General features: G+C 37.5%; 5 protein-coding genes across 6 annotated transcripts; 2 read left to right on the forward strand and 3 right to left on the reverse strand.

Annotated features, from left to right (window-relative positions):
* Positions 1 to 169: 169 nt before the first annotated feature.
* LOC111797638 (uncharacterized) lies at positions 170 to 1,865 on the reverse strand. The gene is made up of 2 exons (XM_023680705.2): positions 1,009 to 1,865; positions 170 to 810 (listed from the first exon to the last, which is right to left on the reverse strand). The coding sequence occupies exons 1-2, from the start codon at positions 1,863 to 1,865 to the stop codon at positions 171 to 173; spliced, it is 1,497 nt and encodes a 498-aa protein (XP_023536473.2). The 3' UTR covers position 170.
* Positions 1,866 to 2,557: 692 nt separating this feature from the next.
* Positions 2,558 to 3,803, forward strand: LOC111797645 (PRA1 family protein B3). Its single transcript, XM_023680715.2, has one exon. It carries the CDS (start codon positions 2,904 to 2,906, stop codon positions 3,537 to 3,539), a length of 636 nt encoding a protein of 211 aa, XP_023536483.1. The 5' UTR covers positions 2,558 to 2,903; the 3' UTR covers positions 3,540 to 3,803.
* Positions 3,804 to 7,479: 3,676 nt separating this feature from the next.
* LOC111797656 (putative leucine-rich repeat receptor-like protein kinase IMK3) lies at positions 7,480 to 10,356 on the forward strand. The gene is made up of 2 exons (XM_023680727.2): positions 7,480 to 9,412; positions 9,507 to 10,356. The coding sequence occupies exons 1-2, from the start codon at positions 7,480 to 7,482 to the stop codon at positions 10,151 to 10,153; spliced, it is 2,580 nt and encodes an 859-aa protein (XP_023536495.2). The 3' UTR covers positions 10,154 to 10,356.
* Positions 10,357 to 10,360: 4 nt separating this feature from the next.
* On the reverse strand, positions 10,361 to 13,493 carry LOC111797661 (sorting nexin 2B). Its single transcript, XM_087128314.1, has 5 exons — positions 12,139 to 13,493; positions 11,626 to 11,835; positions 11,032 to 11,292; positions 10,711 to 10,797; positions 10,361 to 10,613 (listed from the first exon to the last, which is right to left on the reverse strand). Exons 1-5 carry the CDS (start codon positions 13,129 to 13,131, stop codon positions 10,533 to 10,535), a joined length of 1,632 nt encoding a protein of 543 aa, XP_086984440.1. The 5' UTR covers positions 13,132 to 13,493; the 3' UTR covers positions 10,361 to 10,532.
* Positions 13,494 to 13,740: 247 nt separating this feature from the next.
* On the reverse strand, positions 13,741 to 18,634 carry ORC4 (origin recognition complex subunit 4). 2 transcript variants are annotated; one of them, XM_023680753.2, is made up of 16 exons: positions 18,217 to 18,634; positions 17,868 to 17,958; positions 17,694 to 17,750; positions 17,294 to 17,341; positions 17,056 to 17,106; positions 16,930 to 16,973; positions 16,793 to 16,856; positions 16,494 to 16,580; positions 16,230 to 16,321; positions 16,084 to 16,165; positions 15,584 to 15,669; positions 15,384 to 15,493; positions 14,813 to 14,905; positions 14,657 to 14,721; positions 14,398 to 14,541; positions 13,741 to 14,068 (listed from the first exon to the last, which is right to left on the reverse strand). In XM_023680753.2, exons 1-16 carry the CDS (start codon positions 18,330 to 18,332, stop codon positions 14,042 to 14,044), a joined length of 1,257 nt encoding a protein of 418 aa, XP_023536521.1. In that variant the 5' UTR covers positions 18,333 to 18,634; the 3' UTR covers positions 13,741 to 14,041. The 2 variants fall into 2 exon arrangements, with proteins under 2 accessions (XP_023536521.1, XP_086984445.1); XM_087128319.1 differs by having other exon boundaries at positions 17,868 to 18,013.
* Between the last annotated feature and the right edge of the window lie 3,010 nt (positions 18,635 to 21,644).

Consider the following 21,644-nt stretch of genomic DNA (forward strand, 5'->3'; position numbering starts at 1 on the left):
AGAACCTATACAAACTTTTACTGATGATGAAATTCCTATATGTAGTCAAATATAGTTGCCAACACGTTTAAATTAGAGATCTGTCATGTTTGTCACTAAGAAAGAAAGTGAACAAGTCTGAAAGTGATCTCCGACTATTGGTCTGTCCATTTCTAATGATTTCTTATGGGTTAAGGAATTGAAAGATAGAGAATCTCTTTGAATTCCAGCCTCCTAGTTTCGGTGTAAAATGTCTTGTGTTTGTTTGGCCAATAAGTTAACCAGATCCAACCTCTAATCTCCCACTCCATAGTTTTCCCTCTTGCCTTTCCATCAATCTTCCACCACACACTCTCTCCGTACTCGTCTCCTGCAAATATGACCCCTCCCTGTTTGTTAAAAGGTCTGTTGGCGCTCGAGTAACGGTCTCGAAACCAACCTTTAGGGTTTATGAGTGTAAGTTTTGATGGCTTGGTGGAGGCCACCTCTTTCCCATCCGAACTGTCATGAAGGTACCAGTTAAGGGTTGCAGCATTGCCATGGACGAACTGCTCAAATTTCCATGGCTTCAAGCTCACAATTACAGTCTCCCCTACTGCTAATTTGAGGCCTGGGAACGGTGTTGCAGATTCAAATCCAGCCTCAAAGGTTTTTTCAGTTCCGATCTCAACTTTGGGGTTGTTTGAGGATTTGCTTACTGAGACACTCATTATGTTTGTATGGAAAGTTGGAGTGAGTTGTAGAGAAATTCGTGATGGAAAATGCTTTTCTGATCCACCAACTCCTCGCTCTGATAAGAGAGTCTCGCTCACAAGCCGAATGATGTCACACCTGTAAAAATCCAGTGTACATTTTAAACTCTATTGTCAAAGATACGTGTGAATCTTGAACACTAATAGCTTGTAAGATCAGATTTCCATCTGCTTTTCAAGAAATCGCCTCTATTTTAATTGTTACTGTCAGTAAGGAAGGGAATGAATTTGTTCTTAGCAGTAAGAAAGATAGTTCTAGCTTCAAAATTCAATATACCTTATGTTATCAACGTGCACCCTCAGATCAATCCACTTTTCTCGAGTCACGGCCCTGTAATTGAATTGCAGAACCCCTTCAAGCTGGTGATAATTTAAAGAGAACTGCAATCTTTCATCAGTTGAAGGATTGCTCGAGTTCTCAATATTATCCATTGCAATGATAGGGCAATAGAGTTGAACTTTCCACAGCCCATACGTCGAAAGTGAATAAGAGAACAAAGGTGAGGGTGTTTTCAAAGTACGACCCTTGGACTTGAGTTCCAATATCCAGTTGGTGATAGCAAGGTTTATTGACCTCATCCATTGTTGTTCTAGATTAGACCCCAACAGTTTCATAAGCACCTTTGATGTCTGCCGTGACGTACAATTTGCCAAATGATGCTTGAGAGTCACAAGACAATTTGAACGGAGGTCGATTGGAGCTTCATAGATGCAGATTAGGAATATGAGGGTAAGAAATATGTGATTGAAGATATCTTTCAAAGAGGAAGTGATGTCAAGTTTGAGAAGGTTATGGCTAGAATTCTGTTTATGGTTTGAGCCATAGTAAAGAACATCACGAACACAATTAAGCAAGAGAGTGGACATGCTTTCTTTGTTCAATAAGTTGGAGGTTTTTGTGCTGGTCTTCAATGGTTGTGATGTCCAAAGGGAGATATGAAAGCTGAAATCTGCAGTAACTGAGAAAGTAATGGTTGGGGGGGAATGAAGGGTTTTTGCTGAAACAATTTTGAGCGAGGAGTTGGTTGAACTTGAAGAGCATATGGATGTAGAAATGGAAGTAGTTTTCCATTGAGAAAGTGGTGGTAGGTTCAGTATCCAGGAATAAACATCAGGAAAGCTACAGGAGGCCATGGCAACATGCAAGTATTGAACTCTCTGTCTTTTCTCTGCAAGGAAAAATATGGTCCTTTCTCCCATATTTGTAGGCTCTTTCATGGATGGAAGTAAAGCAAAGCAAAGCAAAGCAAAGATTCTTGGAAGGAAGGTCGATTGAAAAGGTGATTATTGAGACCATTGGGATCAAGAATGAAGAGAAAAAAAGATTAAGAACTTGATAAGATCGGATTTGATAGATAGACACTTTTTAATTAGGGAGAACTCTTCACTCAATACATATAAAACCTCAACGAATCCTAAAAATGGGAGAGGAAATGTTACCCCAACTTCTCGTTGGGGAAGAGTTTTAGTGATTCAATTATTGTTAGGAATATAGTAAGGTAACTTGTAGTGTTTGAATTTAGAAATTGTGAAAGCAGTTTTTGAAATTAGAAAGGATAATATATTTGTGGTGGATCTGTATTAGGGGACAAGCAAGCTAGTTAACCAAGGCATCTTCTTAAATAGATTTGTAATTGGTATCTTTTTTTTCTAATGAATTTTATAAATTTAGTAACGTTTATCTTATCTTCATCATTGATTCACTATCCTATTTAATACAATTTTATGTTGTACCCCACCTTTCTTTCATTTTTTACACTTCAACAAAATATTATATATATTTGCTATTTTTGTTCAACCACGTAGAAATTCACTATGGATGAATTTTGGCATAAATGTCAGAAAGAACGAACTTTGAATTTCTAACTCTCTCTAAAGCTTAAATAGTCTAAGTTTGAATGAAAATTGATCCAAGAAAAGAGAATAAAGAAGAAGAGAAGTGCAGTCGTAGTTGATTAAGAAATGAGTATCGGTGTAAGAGTAGGGTGTAATTGGATTAAGGGACTGACCTTAGTCAAAAAACTTAGAGATTAAACCCTATATATAACATTGATCACGATCGCGTAAATCATCTTCTTCCGCGGGTCTCCAAACGAACAAATAAATTCCTCTGGAAACCCACTGTGTAAATATCACATCGCACCGCCAGATCTCACTCAAGATTTCGATTCGATGGCTTCTCCACCGACACTTCCGATTTCCTCCGCCGGAGCTCCTTCGCAGCCACCTATCGCCACCCCTGCCTTCCGCGCTTTTCTCTCCCGTTTAACCTCCTCCGTCCGCCAAGGCTTTTCCCACCGTCGCCCATGGACGGAGCTTGTCGATCGGAGTTCAATGGCTCGTCCCGATAACCTTTCCGAAGCCTATTCCCGGATCCGCAAGAACTTCTCATACTTCCGTGTCAATTACATTACCCTCTTTGCCTTGGTTCTAGCCTTTTCTCTCCTTTCCCACCCGTTTTCTCTCTTGACTCTTCTTTCACTCCTCGCGGCTTGGAGCTTTCTCTACATTTTCCGTCCTTCCGACCAGCCGTTGGTTATTCGCGGCCGTACTTTCTCCGATTTCGAAACGTTGGTCGGGTTGGGGGTTCTGACTGTGATTGTGGTTTTCCTCACTAGTGTTGGATCGCTCCTGATATCGGCTTCGTTGATTGGATTTGCAATTGTCTGCATTCACGGTGCGTTTAGGGTTCCAGAGGATCTCTTCCTTGACGACCAAGAGCCTGTTAATGGAGGATTCCTGTCATTTCTCGGTAACGCCGCCTCCGCTGCTTCAGCCGCAGGTCCTGCAATTGCAGCGCGTGTATAGCCAGATCCTGATCGCTGCCTGATGAACGAACTGACGGCAATTTGACTATGGGTTAGGCTTACCTGTTGTACTCTCTTCAGTTTGAATTCTTGTGATCTGTAAGAACTTGATTAGGGTTTGGTCTCTCATAATGTAGATTGTATCTGAAGATGTTGCAAATTTATGGATCAAATTTTGTTTAGTTTTCACTATATACAATATCATGAATTGGAGTCTGTATTACTTGGGGCGATTATTACGCAATTCTTTTACTTTAGTCTCTCATATTAGCCAATCTTTGAACCCCTTTATCATGTACGTTGCTATCATGGTCATGTTTAATGTCAGATCTTGTTTTCTTCTAATGGAATTCAAAGTATGTCAATAGATCCGTTGGCATGGGACTGTTTCCTTTCATGTTACTCTATTATGTAGTTGCAGGAAGGGATGAATATGGATATGTACTGCCCTTCATATCGTATAACTACCGGTGTGTGTATTTGGGGCGGCAGTAAAAATATGGATAGTAGGTCTTCTGGGAAGGTGTTACACTGTCATTTATGTTCATCTTCAGATTGGAGAGGGGTTCTAGTCATCTTAGAATGTATAATCTAAGCTTGTCTTTTTATTAGTTCTTTCCTTTGGTAGCTGTACTTCTCTTTCAGGCTTATAAGTCGCGGTTTTTGAAACAGCGATCAGTTTGTGAAGAAATTCATTTAAGTGGATAGATTTCATACTAAGGTTTTTGTGAGTTTTGCTTCGAGGTTAGAGCCCTTTCTTTCAAAATATTGCATATACATTGTTCTTTTGTTATAGCTTGCAGTAGTGTGCCGGCAGGATATGGGGGGAGTGGGAATTTAGTAAGTGGACAAATGTTTTAGAGTGGTGAGTAGTTTCTGGAAAATGTAGTTTGTATGAAATGTTTTAAGTATTGATAATGAGAGAATTATGAGAATGAAGAGAGTAAGGGTGATCCTATTGTTTTTTTGTCCCCTATGTTTATCTCACTTCTTAATCCCATTCTTCATTTTTAATTCACGTCTTCACTGCTTTTTCTGGCACTGAGCATTTGTTTGAATTGCAAGTACCTTATGTTTTAGTTTAATAAGTTGGATTTTCTTATGATACAACCACAAGCTTTTCGTAGCCCTACCAAAATAGCTTATTTGGCTAGAATTGGATTGTGTTGTAGACGAATGGAAGTATATCGTCAGGTCCCATCACTTGCAACTAAAGTGGAATAGTCTGAGAGTTTAGGAACATGTAATCCTCGAAGCGGCAACAAGTGTTGCAAGTGATGGGAAGTGTTGAGAAACATGCACTGTTTGTACGTAGTTCTACGTAGTTCCCCCCCAAATTTGTGTTGATTGTGGGTACAAGCAATGACCAGGTTGGTTGATTGACGTTTTTCTTAACTGTTAGTCACTTGGCATTAGAATTTATAGCTGGGAAAATACGCGAGAGATTGACTGAATCATATGGATGTAGAGGCATACATTTTCTTGTCTGATTATTTGAGCATCGTGCCACTTACTTTGGTTGCACACAGTGGTCGTGAGCTCGTATTTGGCTTTCATGAAGCAAAGGCATTTTATCACACATTCAAGTCAAGGTGCCTTAGGCTAGACACTGAATTGAGAAAAGATGTGCCTTCATTAAACCCTATCATCAAAACTGCAATTTTGCTAGTGGGTGATTGTGTTTTGTAGATGAGGGGAATTGAGTTCATACAGTCTGCCATCCACTCCTGCAGGACTTGGTTGGACAAGTTGAGTAGATAGCAGTGTCTTTTCTTGAGTTTCAAAGGACGACCTCTGAATTTGCTGATAGTTCGATAGCTGATTAGCAGGTACAATAAAAGAACTAGTCACTATTGCATTTGTGGGAAAACGATTAGTGCGGTACTTCCGTCTTCAGGTCTGTTCCTCCCTCCACTTTTGACTCTTTGTTTGGAATGACTCTCAATAATTGATATTCTTGCATAAATTTGAAGGTTGTTGATTTTGGTAGCAAAGATGTGAAATGTTTCTCTTGGCTTTCTAAGCAGGTCTCTTAATGAGTTGTTTTCTGTTGAGATTTGTGAATGGGAATTGGTGTAGTGGCTTGGGATTGTAATGTTGGAATGGAGTAAGTTTGGTAGAGGTAAATTACAAATGATTTTTAAAGGGAACATACAGAGGGAGTTGAGGAAATTTGAATGAATCATAATTCTAACATAGTTTGAAAGTATAGGGATGAGACATGTCCAAAAAAAAAAAAAAAAAAAAAAAAAAAGAGAAAATTGCATGTTCTAACATGCTTAGGCAATGCACCACAACCGTCATCTGTCATTTGTTTCGCTGGCTCGAAGAAGAGCCATTCTTAAGTAGCTAAAGAGTTGATAGTGAGTGTCTTCCATCAATTTTCCAGTTTTGAGACGAAGATAAAACTTGACTATGACAGGTCATATCAAAGTCTCGTATTCCCAAAAGCTCACGAAGTATCCATCATTCATCAAATCTATTCATTTGTATTTGATAGATTCTTATATTCCAAAGCTCAGAAGTATCAATGCATCATTAAACTTTGAATTTCAAACTTCGAACATCTTGAAACATCTCAAACTTCGAACATCTTGAAACATCTCAACAAAAAAGTGGTTATCTCATTAGTGTATGAGACAGCTAGTGAGTATATTTTGTCTTCTTTTAATACAACGATAATAAAGAATTAGGTTTGGAGCAAGTGATTAATTATGTGTATGAATACACTGAAATAGGTTACTAAAACAAACAAAAATAGATATTACATACTTGATATTTTTATATATTATTTCAAACTACTTAACAAAAAAAAAAAAAAAAAAAAAAAAAAAAAAAAAAAAAAAAAAAAACCAAAAAGGATCTAAATATAAAATTCAAAACTTCATTAAACAAAAGAAGAAGACAACATGAGTGAATAGAAATTAATAATTTTATCTTTTGAATCAAACATAGTGAATATAATAACGAGTATTTTTTTGTTGAAAAAATATAAAATAAAAACATGGCATCAGAAAAGCCAATTTGGGTGAGTTTCAAAAAGAACTGAACTAAATAACTAAATAAAACTTAGATCCTAATCTCTTCTCTCTCATACTTTCTGAATTTCACTCCATTTCCTAGGAACTATCTTGTCCACCAAGCTGGTGGGTCCCATTTACTAAATCAAACTTACCCCTTATTAAATTATCCACTTTTGTTAAATATAATTTAACATGTCATAATTCAGTTACTACTGAAGTAAAAAAAAAAAAAAAAAAAAGTGATTAACTAAATTCGTTTCTTTTATAAAACAAAAATAAAGGTAAAAAATTAAAAATGGAAGGTAAAAGTTAATGGCAGCCAAATTGTAAGGATAAAAATTGATTGGAACCCACCCTTTTGAGGTCCTAAACAAACAAAAACTCAAATAATTTGACACTATTTCCAAGGAAATATCTACTCATGTCTTCAGCTGGTGGATCCCCATCACTGAAACACACAGGGACATAGCCGTTGGAGGAGCGGTGATGCCACTAAAAAACCCCCCAAAACTCTCTCTCTCTTCCCTCTCTCTCTACCGCCATGTTCAATGAGCCCCAAAAATATAAAACAAGCCAAAACCTTGAGAACACAAACAGTTTCAGAACCAAAAAAAAAAAAAAAAAAACTAGCCGTTAAGCCCATCAAACAAGAGAGAGAGAGAGAGAGAGAGAGAGAGAAGCAGAGGAAGAGCCTCTGGTCCCTTATTGCATCCACCTGACATTTGTGTCCCTCGCTCGTTTTATTCTCAGGTATTCACGTGCCCTTCCCTTCCCCAAAACCCACTTCTTCTTCTCTCTACAAAACCCTTAAACGCCTTCCCCTCCTTCCTCTGTTTCATTCTTCTTTCCCTATGCCCCTCTCTTTTCTTCCATTCTCATCTTCTTTCAACCTTTTCTTTCCTCTTCTTTACGTTTTCTATGGATGAAATCCAAACCCCATGTGATTCCAACTCTTGTTCGAGACACCCACTTCCGGATTTTCATGTTTTGTTTACTCAGGCCGCTGCTGATGGGTTCTGTTCTTCAGGAAAGGAGCAGGAAAAATGGAAGATTCTGAGAAAAAACCCTAATGGGTTTCGTTTTGGATTGGGTTTGTTCTTTTTGTTGCTTAATTTGGTCACCATTCGACCTGCTTTGAGCCAAGATTGGGATGGTGTGGTTGTCACACAGGCTGATTTCCAATCCCTTCAGGCGTTTAAGCAGGAGCTTGATGATCCTAAAGGGTTCTTGAAAAGTTGGAACGATAGTGGATTTGGGGCTTGTTCTGGTGGTTGGGTTGGGATTAAATGTGCTAAGGGACAGGTTATTGTTATTCAGCTTCCATGGAAGGGCTTGGGAGGTAGAATCACTGATAAGATCGGCCAACTTCAGGCCCTTAGGAAGCTCAGCTTACATGACAACTTCATTGGTGGATCAATCCCTTCTTCATTAGGACTTCTTCCAAATCTTCGAGGCGTTCAGTTGTTCAACAATCGATTTTCGGGTTCCATTCCGGCATCATTGGGGCTTTGTCCTCTGCTTCAAACTCTTCATGTCAGTAACAATTTGCTCACCGGAGCTATCCCACCTACGTTGGCTAATTCCACCAAGCTTTATTGGCTTAACTTGAGCTTTAACTTGTTTTCGGGTTCGATCCCGATGAGTCTAACTCGATCGGTGTCGCTTACTTATCTTGATCTTCAACACAACAATCTCTCAGGCAGAATCCCCGACTCTTGGGGCGGCGACGCCACTGATCGAAACCAGGTGTTTCAGCTCAAGTCGATGGCTCTTGATGGCAATCTCCTCTCAGGTATCATACCAGCTTCCTTAAGCAAGTTAAGTGAGCTTCAAGTGGTTTCTCTTGGCCATAATAGATTGAATGGTGGGATTCCAGAAGAAATTAGTAGGCTTTCTCTGCTCAAAACTCTGGATGTTTCTAACAATTTCCTTAATGGAAGTATGCCTCAAAGTTTTGATAGTTTGAGAAATCTCTCTGTTCTTAACTTGAGTAGAAACAGGTTCAATGGTCAAATTCCTGCAAATTTAGGGAACATTTCAACACTTAAACAACTTGATTTATCTCAGAACAATCTAAGTGGAGAAATACCAGCTTCTCTTGCTGAATTGGAAGGTCTTCAATCCTTAAATGTCTCGTACAACAACCTTTCGGGTTCTGTTCCTTCGGCTCTCGCCGAAAAATTTAGTGCAAGTTCCTTTGTTGGGAACATCCAGCTCTGTGGGTTCAGTGGTTCGACTCCGTGCCCGTCCCCTGTTCCTTCTCTAGAAGCTCCAGCTCCTCCACCAGAAAGTTCGGTGTCTCGACATCGGAAGTTAAGTACTAAAGATATAATACTCATAGTAGCAGGAGCTCTTCTTCTAGTATTGGTTATAGTATTCTTTGTACTGCTGTGCTGCTTGATTAGGAAGAGGGCTGCTTCAAAAGAAAAGGGTGGTGAGGCGGCAGCTGCAGCAGCAGCCGGGGCTGCGAGGCCGAAAAAGGACGTCCCTCCGACTAGCAGTGAAGTTGAAGTGGGAGGAGGGGATGCCGGTGGGAAGCTCGTCCATTTCGACGGGAAAACGGTGTTCACAGCAGATGATCTATTGTGTGCAACAGCAGAAATAATGGGAAAGAGTACTTATGGGACTGTTTACAAGGCCACATTGGAGGATGGAAACCAAGTTGCAGTGAAGAGATTGAGAGAGAAGATCACCAAGAGCCAGAAAGAATTTGAAGCAGAGGTCAACATTCTTGGCAAGGTCAGGCATCCAAATCTTCTAGCTTTAAGAGCTTATTACTTGGGACCCAAAGGAGAAAAGCTTCTCGTTTTCGATTACATGCCGAACGGGAGTCTTGCAGCGTTCCTGCACGGTAAGTAACTGCAAGTTTCATACTTTATTTCACAGCTTAAGGTAAAATGTACGTACTTGTAAGCTTGCTTGCTTAAATTCTTTGAAATCTACAGCTCGTGGCCCGGACACATCCATTGATTGGCCGACGAGGATGAAGATTGCTCAGGGTATGACTCGTGGCCTGTGTCACCTTCACGCGCACGAGAACAGTATTCATGGAAACCTAACATCCAGCAACATTCTACTTGATGAGTACATAAATGCTAAGATTGCAGATTTTGGCTTGTCAAGGTTGATGACAGCAGCCGCAAGCTCAAATGTGATAGCAACAGCAGGGGCACTCGGGTATCGAGCACCAGAGCTTTCAAAGCTGAAGAAAGCAAATACGAAAACCGACATTTACAGCCTTGGAGTAATCATATTGGAACTCTTGACAGGGAAGTCCCCGGGTGAAGCCATGAACGGTGTCGATTTGCCACAATGGGTTGCATCAATAGTCAAAGAGGAGTGGACTAATGAAGTTTTCGATTTGGAGTTGATGAGGGATGCATCTAGCATTGGAGATGAATTACTAAACACTCTGAAACTCGCTTTGCATTGTGTCGATCCTTCACCGTCGGCAAGACCGGAAGTTCAACAAGTTCTGCAACAACTGGAGGAGATTAGGCCAGAAACCACTCCCAGTTCTGGGGATGATGGAGGAGGAGGAGGAGGAGGAGGAGGAGGAGGAGGAGGAGGTCCCCCTTCAACAAGCGAGTGAAAAGGGCTTTTCCAGCAGGCAGGGTAGGACGATAGAACAGAGACTTCTGTGTGATTCTTTTAATTCTTTTAAGGGTGTCTTTGTCTTGGAAGAATTTAATGACCAGAATTCTAGTTATATTAGTTTCCATAAAGTGTGTGTTATTGAATAGCAGTTCTTCACTCTCTGTAAATTTGCTATCACATTTGAGAATAATTCTTCCACAGATCGTGTAAATTTACGAGTAGTTTCTATTAAACGTAATAAATTTGCTGAACAAAAGAGTTTACAAGACGAGAATAACGTACACTGATCCGCTTGCTAAGTCTACAAGAAACTCCTCATTAATCAAAAGGCGTGTTCGTAGTATACATCCTTGTTAAAACTACATCCAAAATTTTCAGCTGTGATCTTTCTGGTAATCTCTAGTTTCTTCTGCAAGACTCTCCCAAACATTTGCCATTTTCTCTGCATATCCCACCTGATAAAATGAACTTCGATTATGGTACTTCGAAGCAGTTATATACGACGAAGTGAAAGGGTTGCCGTAGGTGTAAAGGTTGTCAAAAGAATCTAACCTGATTAAGGACAAAGCCTTTCAACATATGTGTGAAGTCTTCTTGCATCTCCCTATCGAGCCTCTCAAGCTCACTCCTATTGTTTTCCTGCACTCAAATTAATACTCATACTCAACACTTCAAGCAGCTCTAATATTTGAAGATTACAATCTAAAATGACTCAGCTAATTAATTACATAAATACATATGGGTGAACCTATAAGGCAACACAATTCAATTAAATGTCTCAAAGCAAACAGCCAAGTGTATGGATTTCCATGTGATCTTTAATTATCCAGCTAAGTATATAAAGAAAAATGGGTTAAACAGGAGGTAATCTACCTTGATCCGATCATATTCTGTCACTGCACGAGTCTTAGCATCCTCTGTAATACGCAAAGTATCTTTCAACTCTTCAATTTTCCGCAACCTGGATCTGTCCCCACCAAATATCTTGGATGAAGCAGCCTCAAGCCTCTCAATTCTCGTATGTAACGAAGATAGATCTGATGAAAGGGTCTGAACGGTCAGTAGAGCGCTTACTCGGTCAGAAAATGCACCGTTGACAGCTAACATAACTCCAAGATAATCGTGAAGCTTATCCTGCAATGTATGATTGGATACAAATAAGGACAAGATAATTGATGAAGTGAATCTCCTTCATGGACTTCATCAACTCTAATACTAATCAGTAAGAGAAAGACTCCTTTCCAGGACAAAGCAAGAGTTTTCTGGATGGAAAGCCTTAACAGCAGCCATAATGCTATAACATGAATTGTGTTGAAGGTAAGTTTGAGGTGACTTAAAGTGTAATCACTTAATCAATCATTTTGAAGCTATACTGATAATAGTACATTTTAATCCATCTACGAGTTATCAAACTCGCCTACATGTATAGATACTAATTCAAATTGCATCATACTTCTTAGAACTCACCAAATGCTTCACTGTTTGTGAGTTTAGTTCTCGATACAATCTGCTGGCTTTAACAGCAACAGTGGCCAAATTTTTCATGTCAGCAGCTCGTAATCTTTGAGACTCGAGCATAGCTTCTTCAGTCTCAAATTTGGACAGCTTCACAAATGCTAATCCCAGTTCTCCCATTGTCTCTCCAATGTCTTGCTGAGCTTTCACCAGTGATTCAGCCTTCAAAATAATGGTAAGACATGCAACATTATAGAAAGTATAGAGAAATGAGCATCCTTCATTTCACATCCAAATTAAGCGCAATCAGCAATGTATTTCAGAATTAACAATAACTCGATCCTAAACTTTCTAGTATAAGTTCCATTTTCGTGCTTAAATGGTGCCAGGCAAGAAAACTATGGTTTAAAAAAGCTTCTCAAAATGCTTATACTGTTCCTAATCCTAAGGCCATAATATCTATAATTCACAAGTTTTTACAAGACAGAGATGTGTATGAAAACCTTCACGGCACCAGATTCATACCTGTTGAGAGACCTCGCCAAGTTGCTGTTCAATGTCCATTAATTTCCCTTTCTTCTCTAAGAACTTCTTATCTTCTTCCACTACCATCGGCTTTGACCCAACCCAATCGTTTGTCATTGATTGCTTCAACTCCTTGAAGATTCTCAACAAATCTCTGCCCCCTTTTGCAGGTTTTACCACCTCCTGCAAATCAACCGCCGCCGCTGGTTCCCCAAACAGCTGCCTCGGCAGCTTCACCGCTCCATCAAGCATCCTTGAAGCTACATCAGTGCTTCTAACTAATGGCAACGACCCCTTCGCCTCCAGAAACATTCTCAACTCCTCACTTTTCCTAATTACTGGATGCAATGCTAATTTCCTCAAATACTTTTCTAATGCAACCCTCCTCTGCTCCACAAACTCCTGCTTTTGCATCATTTGGCTCTCCACCACGTTCTTGTCGGGCCTCATCGGTATGAAAAACCCACGGTACGACTCCAGCAATCGATCGGACAATGCTACAACATCCTTGAACCGCCTTCGAACACCAAATTCGGACCCAGGCCCTCCGTACTCAGGTAGATTCGTTGTCGTCGTAATCAGATATGTGTAGTAACCACTTCCACCGGGGACCAACGAATTGTTTAGCTCATCCATTCTCTGCGGATCCGAAACCGAAATACTCAAGAACTCAGAGCTCAAAGCGTTGGATGTGGAAGAGAAGTCAGGGCTTCCATCGCGGCCATTAGATGATGAATCAAAAGACGTGAAAATCGCCTCTGCATACGAAGGAGGTTCAAGAAACGAATCGAAAGGCGAATCAGGGCTTTGACGGTCTGCATAAGACGGCGACGACGAAAGCAAGGGATCATAATTAATCATCACCGGCCGACTCAATTGACCGTTCCTACCATGAGATTGCCCGTCGGGAGGATCGTCAAGAACCAAACTCTCCATTTCTTCATGAGACGAGTGCAGGTCCACCTCCTCCTCCTTATCTCCATAGCTCATCATATCGAATCGAACAAAGAGAGAACAACAAAACACAAAACAAACGAAATCGAACACCAAAAAAAAAAAAAAAAAAAAAAAAAATTGCACAATCAACACACGAATCCTCAAATTTCTACGGTAAACACCATCGAAATCGAAGGATTAGTGTCGCAAACGGAGGTTAATCGGAAGAATTGGAAGAAAGATTAGACAAAAACTCGGGAAGGCGTGATGAAGCCGAGTATGGAGAGGAGCGAACACGGCAGCCGAGGCAGTGAGTCACCACATGGGTAAGAATAAGATTACGAACAAACTCGAGGATTCATAACTGAGTCGACTCAGTGTATGCTTTTGTCGAGTTGATGAATGTTTTAAGTTTAAATCGTGATTTTCATTTTCATTTATATTTTAGAAAGTGAGTAAAAAGCCAATATCATGATAACCTTCCCTGCCTTATCCGTTTTAGATTTTTTTTTTCCCCTTTTAGGCTTTAAAATTATTTTATAATATCGAGAATTCGAACCTTTAAAGCAAATACACCTCCTCATTTGATACCAATTTTCAGGTAAACTAGGTGAAGTCGATATATCAAACTATCAAAGTATATAGGTCGCAACTCACTCATCTAGATTATAGCAACAATCTCGTTTAGATCTCATTAAATATCGCCTCAACTTGATGATTCGGACTTCAATAGGATAGAAGTCAAGACGTCCAGCACTAAAGAATAATTACAATATAAGAGTCCTGATAATTCGATTAAATGAAACTCCCACCTAAGAAATGGCCCGAGTAATTATCTATCCAAAACTAATCGTAAAAGACATTCGTGTAAGGGCCGTACCGCTGCTCCTGAGCTGCCTTGCACAAGACAAAGGTCTGGAGTTCCAGAAGATCATCCAGTCCCCTCAGCTGTTTGAACTTCACCTCCTCAATTCATTAATTTCTGAAGAATGACCTGTAACCATAATAAGAAAGACGCCCAGCCATCTTCAGTCAACAACAATGATGGAAGTACAGTTCTAAATCTAATCTACACATAGTTGATAGCATAACCGTAATCGCTCAAGCCCATTGCTAGCAAATATTGTACTCTTTGGGTTTTCCTTTTTGGACTTACCCTCAAGGTTTTCAAAACGCGTCTGCTAGGGAGAGGTTTCCACACCCTTATAAAGAATATTTCGTTCTCCTCCCCAATCGATGTGGAATCTCACCATAGGAATCAAATTTTCAGTTTGTCAAAAGCAAATGCCTCAACACAAGATCACTTAAATGGAAACAACTTACAGGACAAGAACGATACGCCTTCAGTCCGAGATGAAGTTCAGGCGACGATATTAACAGCTTGACTGGTCGAAATTCAATTGATTGATTATGTCCACGGTTGTCAGTGAAGCAGATTAACTCACGCTGTAGAAGGTGCTCAAAAGCCTGCATATAACTCCAGGGAACTTTCTGGTCAAAAAATAAATATAGAACCCAACCCAACCTAGAAGGAAGCTAAAAAAACGCCAAATGTAAACAAGTTTGTTCAGCTCCAAGATACCCGTAAGCATACGCTTCGCGAATAATAATCAGACGTCTGGAATGAATCGTGTATGCTTTTGTACTCTGTCACATTCAATAATAAAAACATTTTGAAGAATGCTTGTAAATCTTGCAAAGTTCCAATGAAACAACGAGAAGATGAACATAAGTGCACCTTTCATTACAGAATTGAAGTTGTACGAATTCTGTTCCTTAACTTCCAACCTTTTCATGCATACCAGAATATAGAGCTCCAATATGGAACAATCTGCTACAAAAAGTCCAATAAGTACTTAACTTGCTACTGAGGAGAAAGAAATGTAATTAGTCTGATACAATAAAAGAACAATGTAACCTATAAGCAAGAAAAAAAAATGAAGATTCTGCATATCATTGAAAAATCACAAGAACAGAAGAAATGGAAAGATGAAGTATGGGGAAAAAACTTAAAAAGCATCATAACTCAACAAAAATGCTTAGAATTTTTTTACTGCAAATGTTAGGACATGTTCTAGTAATTGGTGTGAAGACACAGAAACAACATTCAAGGGATTTATTGTATTAAAAACAAACAAAATCTACATAATCTAAGTAAATTCCATGAACAGGGTGGTGAGCCTCTCACATCTGACAAATCTTTTTCAAATAAAAAAATTACTCATCATCAAGAATTTATTAATGATTCCATGGACATACTTGATTAAAGTTGACTACAGAATGAGGATGAGAAAAGTAAATTCTCGAACCTTTTATACATTCCTGCTTTGGCTGCCTCTGAATATTTGAAAGAGCATGTTCAAAATTCTCAAGAGTCAGCATGCCAGATTTCAAGTTCATCTTTGATATGGCACAAAACCTAAATGTCATGACATTTCACTGTAAGTTTAACCTAGGATGGACGTTGAACGTTAATCATTACTTGAGGCATCATAACAGAAGAACTTACAGATATCTCACTAATTGTTTGACAGTCGAATCAGAGTCCAAATAAGTGTTAATGATCTTTTTGAATCTCTCATCTGCTAACATATTCTGCAAAATGTCAAGTACTCCACCAGTAGGAAACTATGTTTAAAAAGTTTGAAAAGGATCAAATATTCCTCACAAAATTGTTTTGCATGCACAAGTTAACGTTAATGGCATCCATAAGATATTAGTCAACCGTTTGCAACAATAACGACTTCAAAGCAACCTCCAGTATGTTCATAGCTGATTGAGCTTTGGGGTCATGTTTTTTATGAGGTAACGGAATTAATAAACTGGATTATTAATGAATCCTGGAAAACGGCAAGCTTAATTTTTAGCAGGTGGCTAATTTTGATGTTTGCTCATCAACGTTATTTTGAGATTGCTAATATTGATGAATCCTGAAGTCTACTACCATATGTCTAAAATACTCTTTCTACGTCGTTACTGCCATAAGATATACAATCACAAAAAGGATACATGAAGCTTTGCATTAAATTTAACAATGTAGTCGTGAGGAAGGTCTGAGTCGATTGGCAATGTTAAAATGTGCTCCAGCAATCTGCATTACCATATTATGAGAAAACAATTATAACAAAACTAATGATAAGTTCACGACAAATTACCTCTCCACATCTTCCTTGCAGGGAGGAAGAAATAATAGCTTTCTATGGGAGAAACGAGATCTTACTCTTTTCTCGAGTAGCTGATCAGCATCCTGGATAAACAATTCACACTGTTAGTAATTTAATTTTATAAAAAATATACGCTCGAGACACTCTAATCATACAATAGAACCAAAACAATGAAAATGGAAAGAAGCTAACTCTCAATATATCTTTTACCCTCACTTTTCAAAAGGGAATGGATACAATGTTGAGACAACTTACCAATCGACAACTGATCCCAATAACAACAGCTTGTGATGACACTGATTGCATGGCATCTAGCAAACTATAAAGTAACCTTTGTTTCCCCTGAAATGACCAATAGTATAAAGCACATATCGGGTATAATTAGAGAACTTCTCCTTGACTAACAAAATTTCAACTCTATGGACTCTGGAATCCCAATATTTGACCAAAGATATCATTGAGTTTAAGTCAGACCCATTATAAAAATGAACACCAAATGATGGTGTCTGAAAATTGAAAAAAGTAGATATCAGCGCAGGATGGTGGAATCTTACTTGTGCAAAAAGATCAAATTCATCCAGTACAAAAACAATTGTCTTGTGAGCCAAGCCACACTCCCTAAGCATAAAAATCCATGGCTTTAGCAAAACTTCAAGCAATTTACATAAGTGAAATCTAGCAGATAACTTACCGTAGCATAGCTATCATAAACTGGGAGTTATCGTCGAAGGATGCCTATATCATATCATGTCCATATCAATAAACCAGAATGTGTCTTGATTGCATAAATATAGATAAAATAGACAGTGTGTCTTACCATTTTTGAGAACAACAATTGATACTCCGAGCAAAGCTGCCTAGCAATCTCCTGATTGTCAACGGCAAGTCAGGTGTTCAAAGAATAAAAAAGATAAAAATAGATCATTCTTTGACTATGAACAAGAATTCTGACTTCAAGATGCAGATTTTTCTAACAAAAATTAATTTTGGATATCCAAAAATGATTTTACACTTCTCAGTTCATGCCAAACAGAGAGAGAGAGAGAGAGTTCAACCTTGAAAGCACCATTGTCATCACAATGCAAAAGGCCACTCAACCTTATCTGCCAAAAATAAGAAGAAGCCCTTTAAAAGTACCTATCAAAGCTTTTGAAACACATGTTGAACATTCATAAACTAAGTAGCTCTAACGTTTCTAAACTTTTTTTTTTATTGTTTTAAACAAAGTTAACGCGCCTAAGCCTCATCGATAACATATTCTCTATTAAGCGGCCAAATTTTTCTCCTCAAAAGGGGTTCGATTTTGAAACTTATACACATTGTTTCTTTAAACCAAGTATATGCATCAGTGATTAATATGCAGTTTGTTTATTTCAATGCCCTGCAATAAAAATTGATAAACACTTGCGAAACTTTTGAAAGGAAAATGAGTCAGAGAATCGGTCAAAGGCCTACCACGGTAATCATATCGGGATATTCTAGTAATAGATCTTGCAGAACGAGTTCCAGCACCTAAAATGCGCAAAGTTCATACATAAAAAGGATCATGAAAATAATTTCATGAAACCATAAGCTAAATCTAAAAAATGCCAAAGCAATTTGAATACCAATAGTTTCACTTTCACATACCGCCATTTTCCCTGAACCCCGAGGGCCGAGAAGCAGGATCGAATTATTGCACGCTTCAGCCACCGAACTGGATATTATAAACTTCAATTTGCTGAAGATACCATACCAAAAACACTTCATTTCAATTGAACAAGAAATTTTGTTCCCTTCAAAAGAAAATGCAAAAGGGAAAAGAATAACTCGAGAAGGAAAGAAGAACGAAAACCAATGAGTATACGTTTGTTAGGCTTAGTGTTACATTCTTATGGAGGAAAATTAGTTTCGACTAGAAAACTCGAGCACTACTGTATATCTCCATTCGCGATAACCGCATGGGTGAATGAGACAGGCGGGAAAAAAAGACTTGTACCTGTAATTGCTATCAGAAGAATCGGATGGAGGCTTGAAGTAGAAACTAGTGTTGCAGAGTCTACTACGGAGGAGGCTGAGGGCTGCCTTTGCTTCTGGAAGATCTTCAGCTTCCATTTTCCCTGAAATTTTCTAGTTTCTATTTGGAATCCCTGGACTTGGAAGGATTTCAAATCAGAACAGACCTCAACGGCGAGAGAACAAGGAAGGGACTGCGGCAGAAGACGGTGGTTAACGTGGCGGCGTGAGATTGCAGCAGAGAGGGAAATAGAAGGAGAAGAAAGAATAAGTGGCGGTGGTGGCGTCCCGGCGAGCGGCAGAGAAGGAGCAATAGGTGGGGTTCTGCGGCGGAGGAGAGAGGGAAAGGAATTGGGCGGGTAAAGTGGAAATAAACTTTTTCCTTCGTTTAATTAATCGCTAAAATATTAAAATGTCTCTTAAACTTAAATACTTTCTTATTTATTCGTTTTAACTTATAACATTATTTTCAAAGGCTCTTATTTGCTAACACATTTATCAAGTTCGAGCATCCAAAAACTGTCTGCAAATTTCGACTTTCACACGACTGATTTATTTACTAAGTTATAACAAATATAACACAATCGTTATAAATGAACTAATTTGAAAACAAATTCATTTAGGTTTTCGTATCATCGTTAATCATTGTGATATCAGTGACATGAATTATACCAATATAATACATTGATAAGATAACAATTTCAAAAACCATAATACGACAGGTGTAGCTTAGCTTATTGTATAAAAGACGTAGGATTTTATTATGATTTGATTATTGTAGTTGGTAGACACTCGATATGATTTGTATCGAAAAACTTAAGTTATTTCGAACGGATAGAGGTTTTCAAAATTTTCGTTGTATTCATAGAATTACCCGTTCATCCATCTAAATTGGTGATATATCCTTTGATATATTCTCATATTCACTTATAGGTCAAAATTGTTCAATAATTGTAGAGATAGATGGAGATGAAATAGGCCATGGAGAGAGACGAGGAAGGCTTCTCGTCTCCGCCCTGTGGACATCTCTACTTCTATATTTCTCTCTCTATGTCGCTCAATGCCTCTTTATTCCTCGATCTGAAATATTGAGATTTCTCCCTTCACGGATAAAATGTTGAGGATTGTTGAGAGTGAGTTCCACATTGGCTAATTTAGGGAATGATCATGGGTTATAAGTAAAGAAATGCATCTCCATTGGTATGAGCTACATTGGGGAAGTCGAAAGCAAAGCTATGATAGCTTATGCTCAAAGTGGACAATATCATACCATTGTGGAGAGTATTGATTTCTAACATGGTATCAAAGTCATGCCCTAAACTTAGCCATGATAATAGAATCCTCAACTATCGAACAAAGATTGTGAGCCTCAAAGGTGTAGTAAAAAAGTGACTAACGTGTTGAACAGATAGTATACTTTGTTCGAGGGCTCTAGAGAAAGGAGTCAAGCCTCAATTAAGGGGAGACTGTTCGAGAGCTCCATAAGCCGGGGAGAATTGTTGGGAGTGAGCAGATTGTTGGGAGTGAGTCTCATATTTGCTAATTTAGGGTTATAAAGTACCATTGGTACGATGTCTTTTGAGGAAGCTCAAATTAAAGCCATCAGAGCTTATACTCAAAATGAACAATATCATACCATTGTGGAGAGTCGTGATTCCTAACCGAAAATAAAGAAGTATGGTGGAGAGTGATAGTGGCGGACTCGAGATGGAAAGAGAGACAAAGAAGAAAAAAAACTAATAATAAAAAAATATTTAATTTAAATAAAGAAATGTCACGCCAACCTTCCATTAACTATAGTAACAAAAAAATAATAATAATAATAAATAAATAAATAATAATAATAATAATCAAATAAATAATTATTTCAAAACTTTAGGAGTTAAAATATTGAATTTAAAAACTTTACCTAATAAATAGACTTTAAAGCTTTAATTTTTTTTTTTTTTTTCTCTTGAATTTCATTGGTTAGCTTTATAGATCTTAGGATTGGAAACCATCAAAAGCAAGATAGATTGTTCCCTCAAAGATAGTAAATTTCTTCTACCTTCTTGACTTTATAAAAGATATCGATTCCTTTTATATTAATTACCATTATATTTGGATCATTTCAGGCATATAATCCGTCGTTCTTAGAGATTAGCTATTTGACTGTCCTCTATCACACATGTCGTTAAGCTAAAAAAAAATATATGTACAGCGGTAGCTACTAACCATTGACAATAGCGTAATGACAATACAAGTTCGTATGTTCTATCTATTTTAAACCGTTGTCGTATACAGTACACATTAAATCAATATATAGGAAGACGGTATCTATGTGCAAATCTATAATGTCATACCTAATCTTAACGTAATATTACGATCATATAAAAAAAGCATAGAAATTTGTGGTTTTTTTTTTTTTTTTACCTAACATAATAATTATTTTATTATTTTGTAGAGTTAGTCAATTTTAATAAAGCAAACAAAAGTGGGAAAAAATATATTATATTACAATTACTTTTTAGTTGTCTCCTTACAAAAAAAATTTAATTTAATTTAATTTAAAAATTACTTTATTAGGAAATAATTCATAATAATACTCAATATTACAACACTTTTACAATGAAAAATATTTTTCCCACAAACAAACAAGATTCTCTCAAATTAAAAAAAAAAAAAAAAAAAAAAAAAAAAAAAAAGTCAAAGCATGCTTCAAATATTCTAATTCCCAATTTATTATATAAAAATTAAATTTTTTTTTTATGAAGTTGGTATAATAAAAATAAAAATTTTAAATTTCGTCCTTCATTTAATTTTTAAACTTTTAAAATTATAAATTTAATCTTTTCACTTTTAAATTTTAAAAAATTGAGACGTTTATTAAATATTTTATATTTATTTTAATAAGTCAATTAATTATTTTTTAAAAAAATTGTCAAATGACTTTTTATAGGGTTATTAGACAATTTTAACCACAAAGTTTAGGGACTAAATATGTGATCTAATTATGTATATAATTTTTTATATACATTATAATTAAAATAATGTTTTGATATTCTTCCATCATATAATTAAGTTTTCAATTGGCTTTCACTACCAAATTGCCATATTTAAACTTAGAAAGAAGTTATATTATATAGTATGCATTAAATTTACATGTCCACATAAAAAGATAGAGAGAGAACAAACAAATATTGGGCAAAAACTATGGATTAAGGGATTGAAAACCAGGATACCAGCTGAGGAAAATATCCAAAAAATTATGCGAATCCCAAAACATGACCTCAACTACAACCAATCCTTAAATAAATCAAACAAGTGTTACAAGTTTGTTACAAATAAGGTTTCTTTGCTTAGAAATCATCTCTCTCTACGACTACGCCGAAAAATATGGATACGTATATTTCTAGACAAACCCGTTATACT

The sequence above is a fragment of the Cucurbita pepo genome, chromosome 1, assembly GCF_057944985.1.
Source record: "Cucurbita pepo subsp. pepo isolate OVF chromosome 1, ASM5794498v1, whole genome shotgun sequence".
In the NCBI taxonomy this organism is placed as follows: Eukaryota; Viridiplantae; Streptophyta; class Magnoliopsida; order Cucurbitales; family Cucurbitaceae; genus Cucurbita; species Cucurbita pepo.

Bases quoted from the DNA above. Each gene is read 5' to 3' on its own strand.
- LOC111797656 (XM_023680727.2), top strand. From the start codon at position 7,480: ATGGATGAAATCCAAACCCCATGTGATTCCAACTCTTGTTCGAGACAC. The intron at 9,413-9,506 runs GTAAGTAACTGC...TGAAATCTACAG, and splicing joins TCTTGCAGCGTTCCTGCACG to CTCGTGGCCCGGACACATCC.
- LOC111797645 (XM_023680715.2), top strand. From the start codon at position 2,904: ATGGCTTCTCCACCGACACTTCCGATTTCCTCCGCCGGAGCTCCTTCG.
- ORC4 (XM_023680753.2), bottom strand. From the start codon at position 18,332: ATGGAAGCTGAAGATCTTCCAGAAGCAAAGGCAGCCCTCAGCCTCCTC. The intron at 17,107-17,293 runs GTTGAACTCTCT...GTTGACAATCAG, and splicing joins ATGACAATGGTGCTTTCAAG to GAGATTGCTAGGCAGCTTTG. The intron at 14,722-14,812 runs GTGCACTTATGT...TGAATGTGACAG, and splicing joins CTTCAATTCTGTAATGAAAG to AGTACAAAAGCATACACGAT.
- LOC111797638 (XM_023680705.2), bottom strand. From the start codon at position 1,865: ATGGCCTCCTGTAGCTTTCCTGATGTTTATTCCTGGATACTGAACCTA. The intron at 811-1,008 runs GTATATTGAATT...GGATTTTTACAG, and splicing joins GTGCACGTTGATAACATAAG to GTGTGACATCATTCGGCTTG.
- LOC111797661 (XM_087128314.1), bottom strand. From the start codon at position 13,131: ATGATGAGCTATGGAGATAAGGAGGAGGAGGTGGACCTGCACTCGTCT. The intron at 11,293-11,625 runs GTGAGTTCTAAG...CATACATTGCAG, and splicing joins CACAAACAGTGAAGCATTTG to GATAAGCTTCACGATTATCT. The intron at 10,614-10,710 runs GTTAGATTCTTT...TCATTTTATCAG, and splicing joins AAGGCTTTGTCCTTAATCAG to GTGGGATATGCAGAGAAAAT.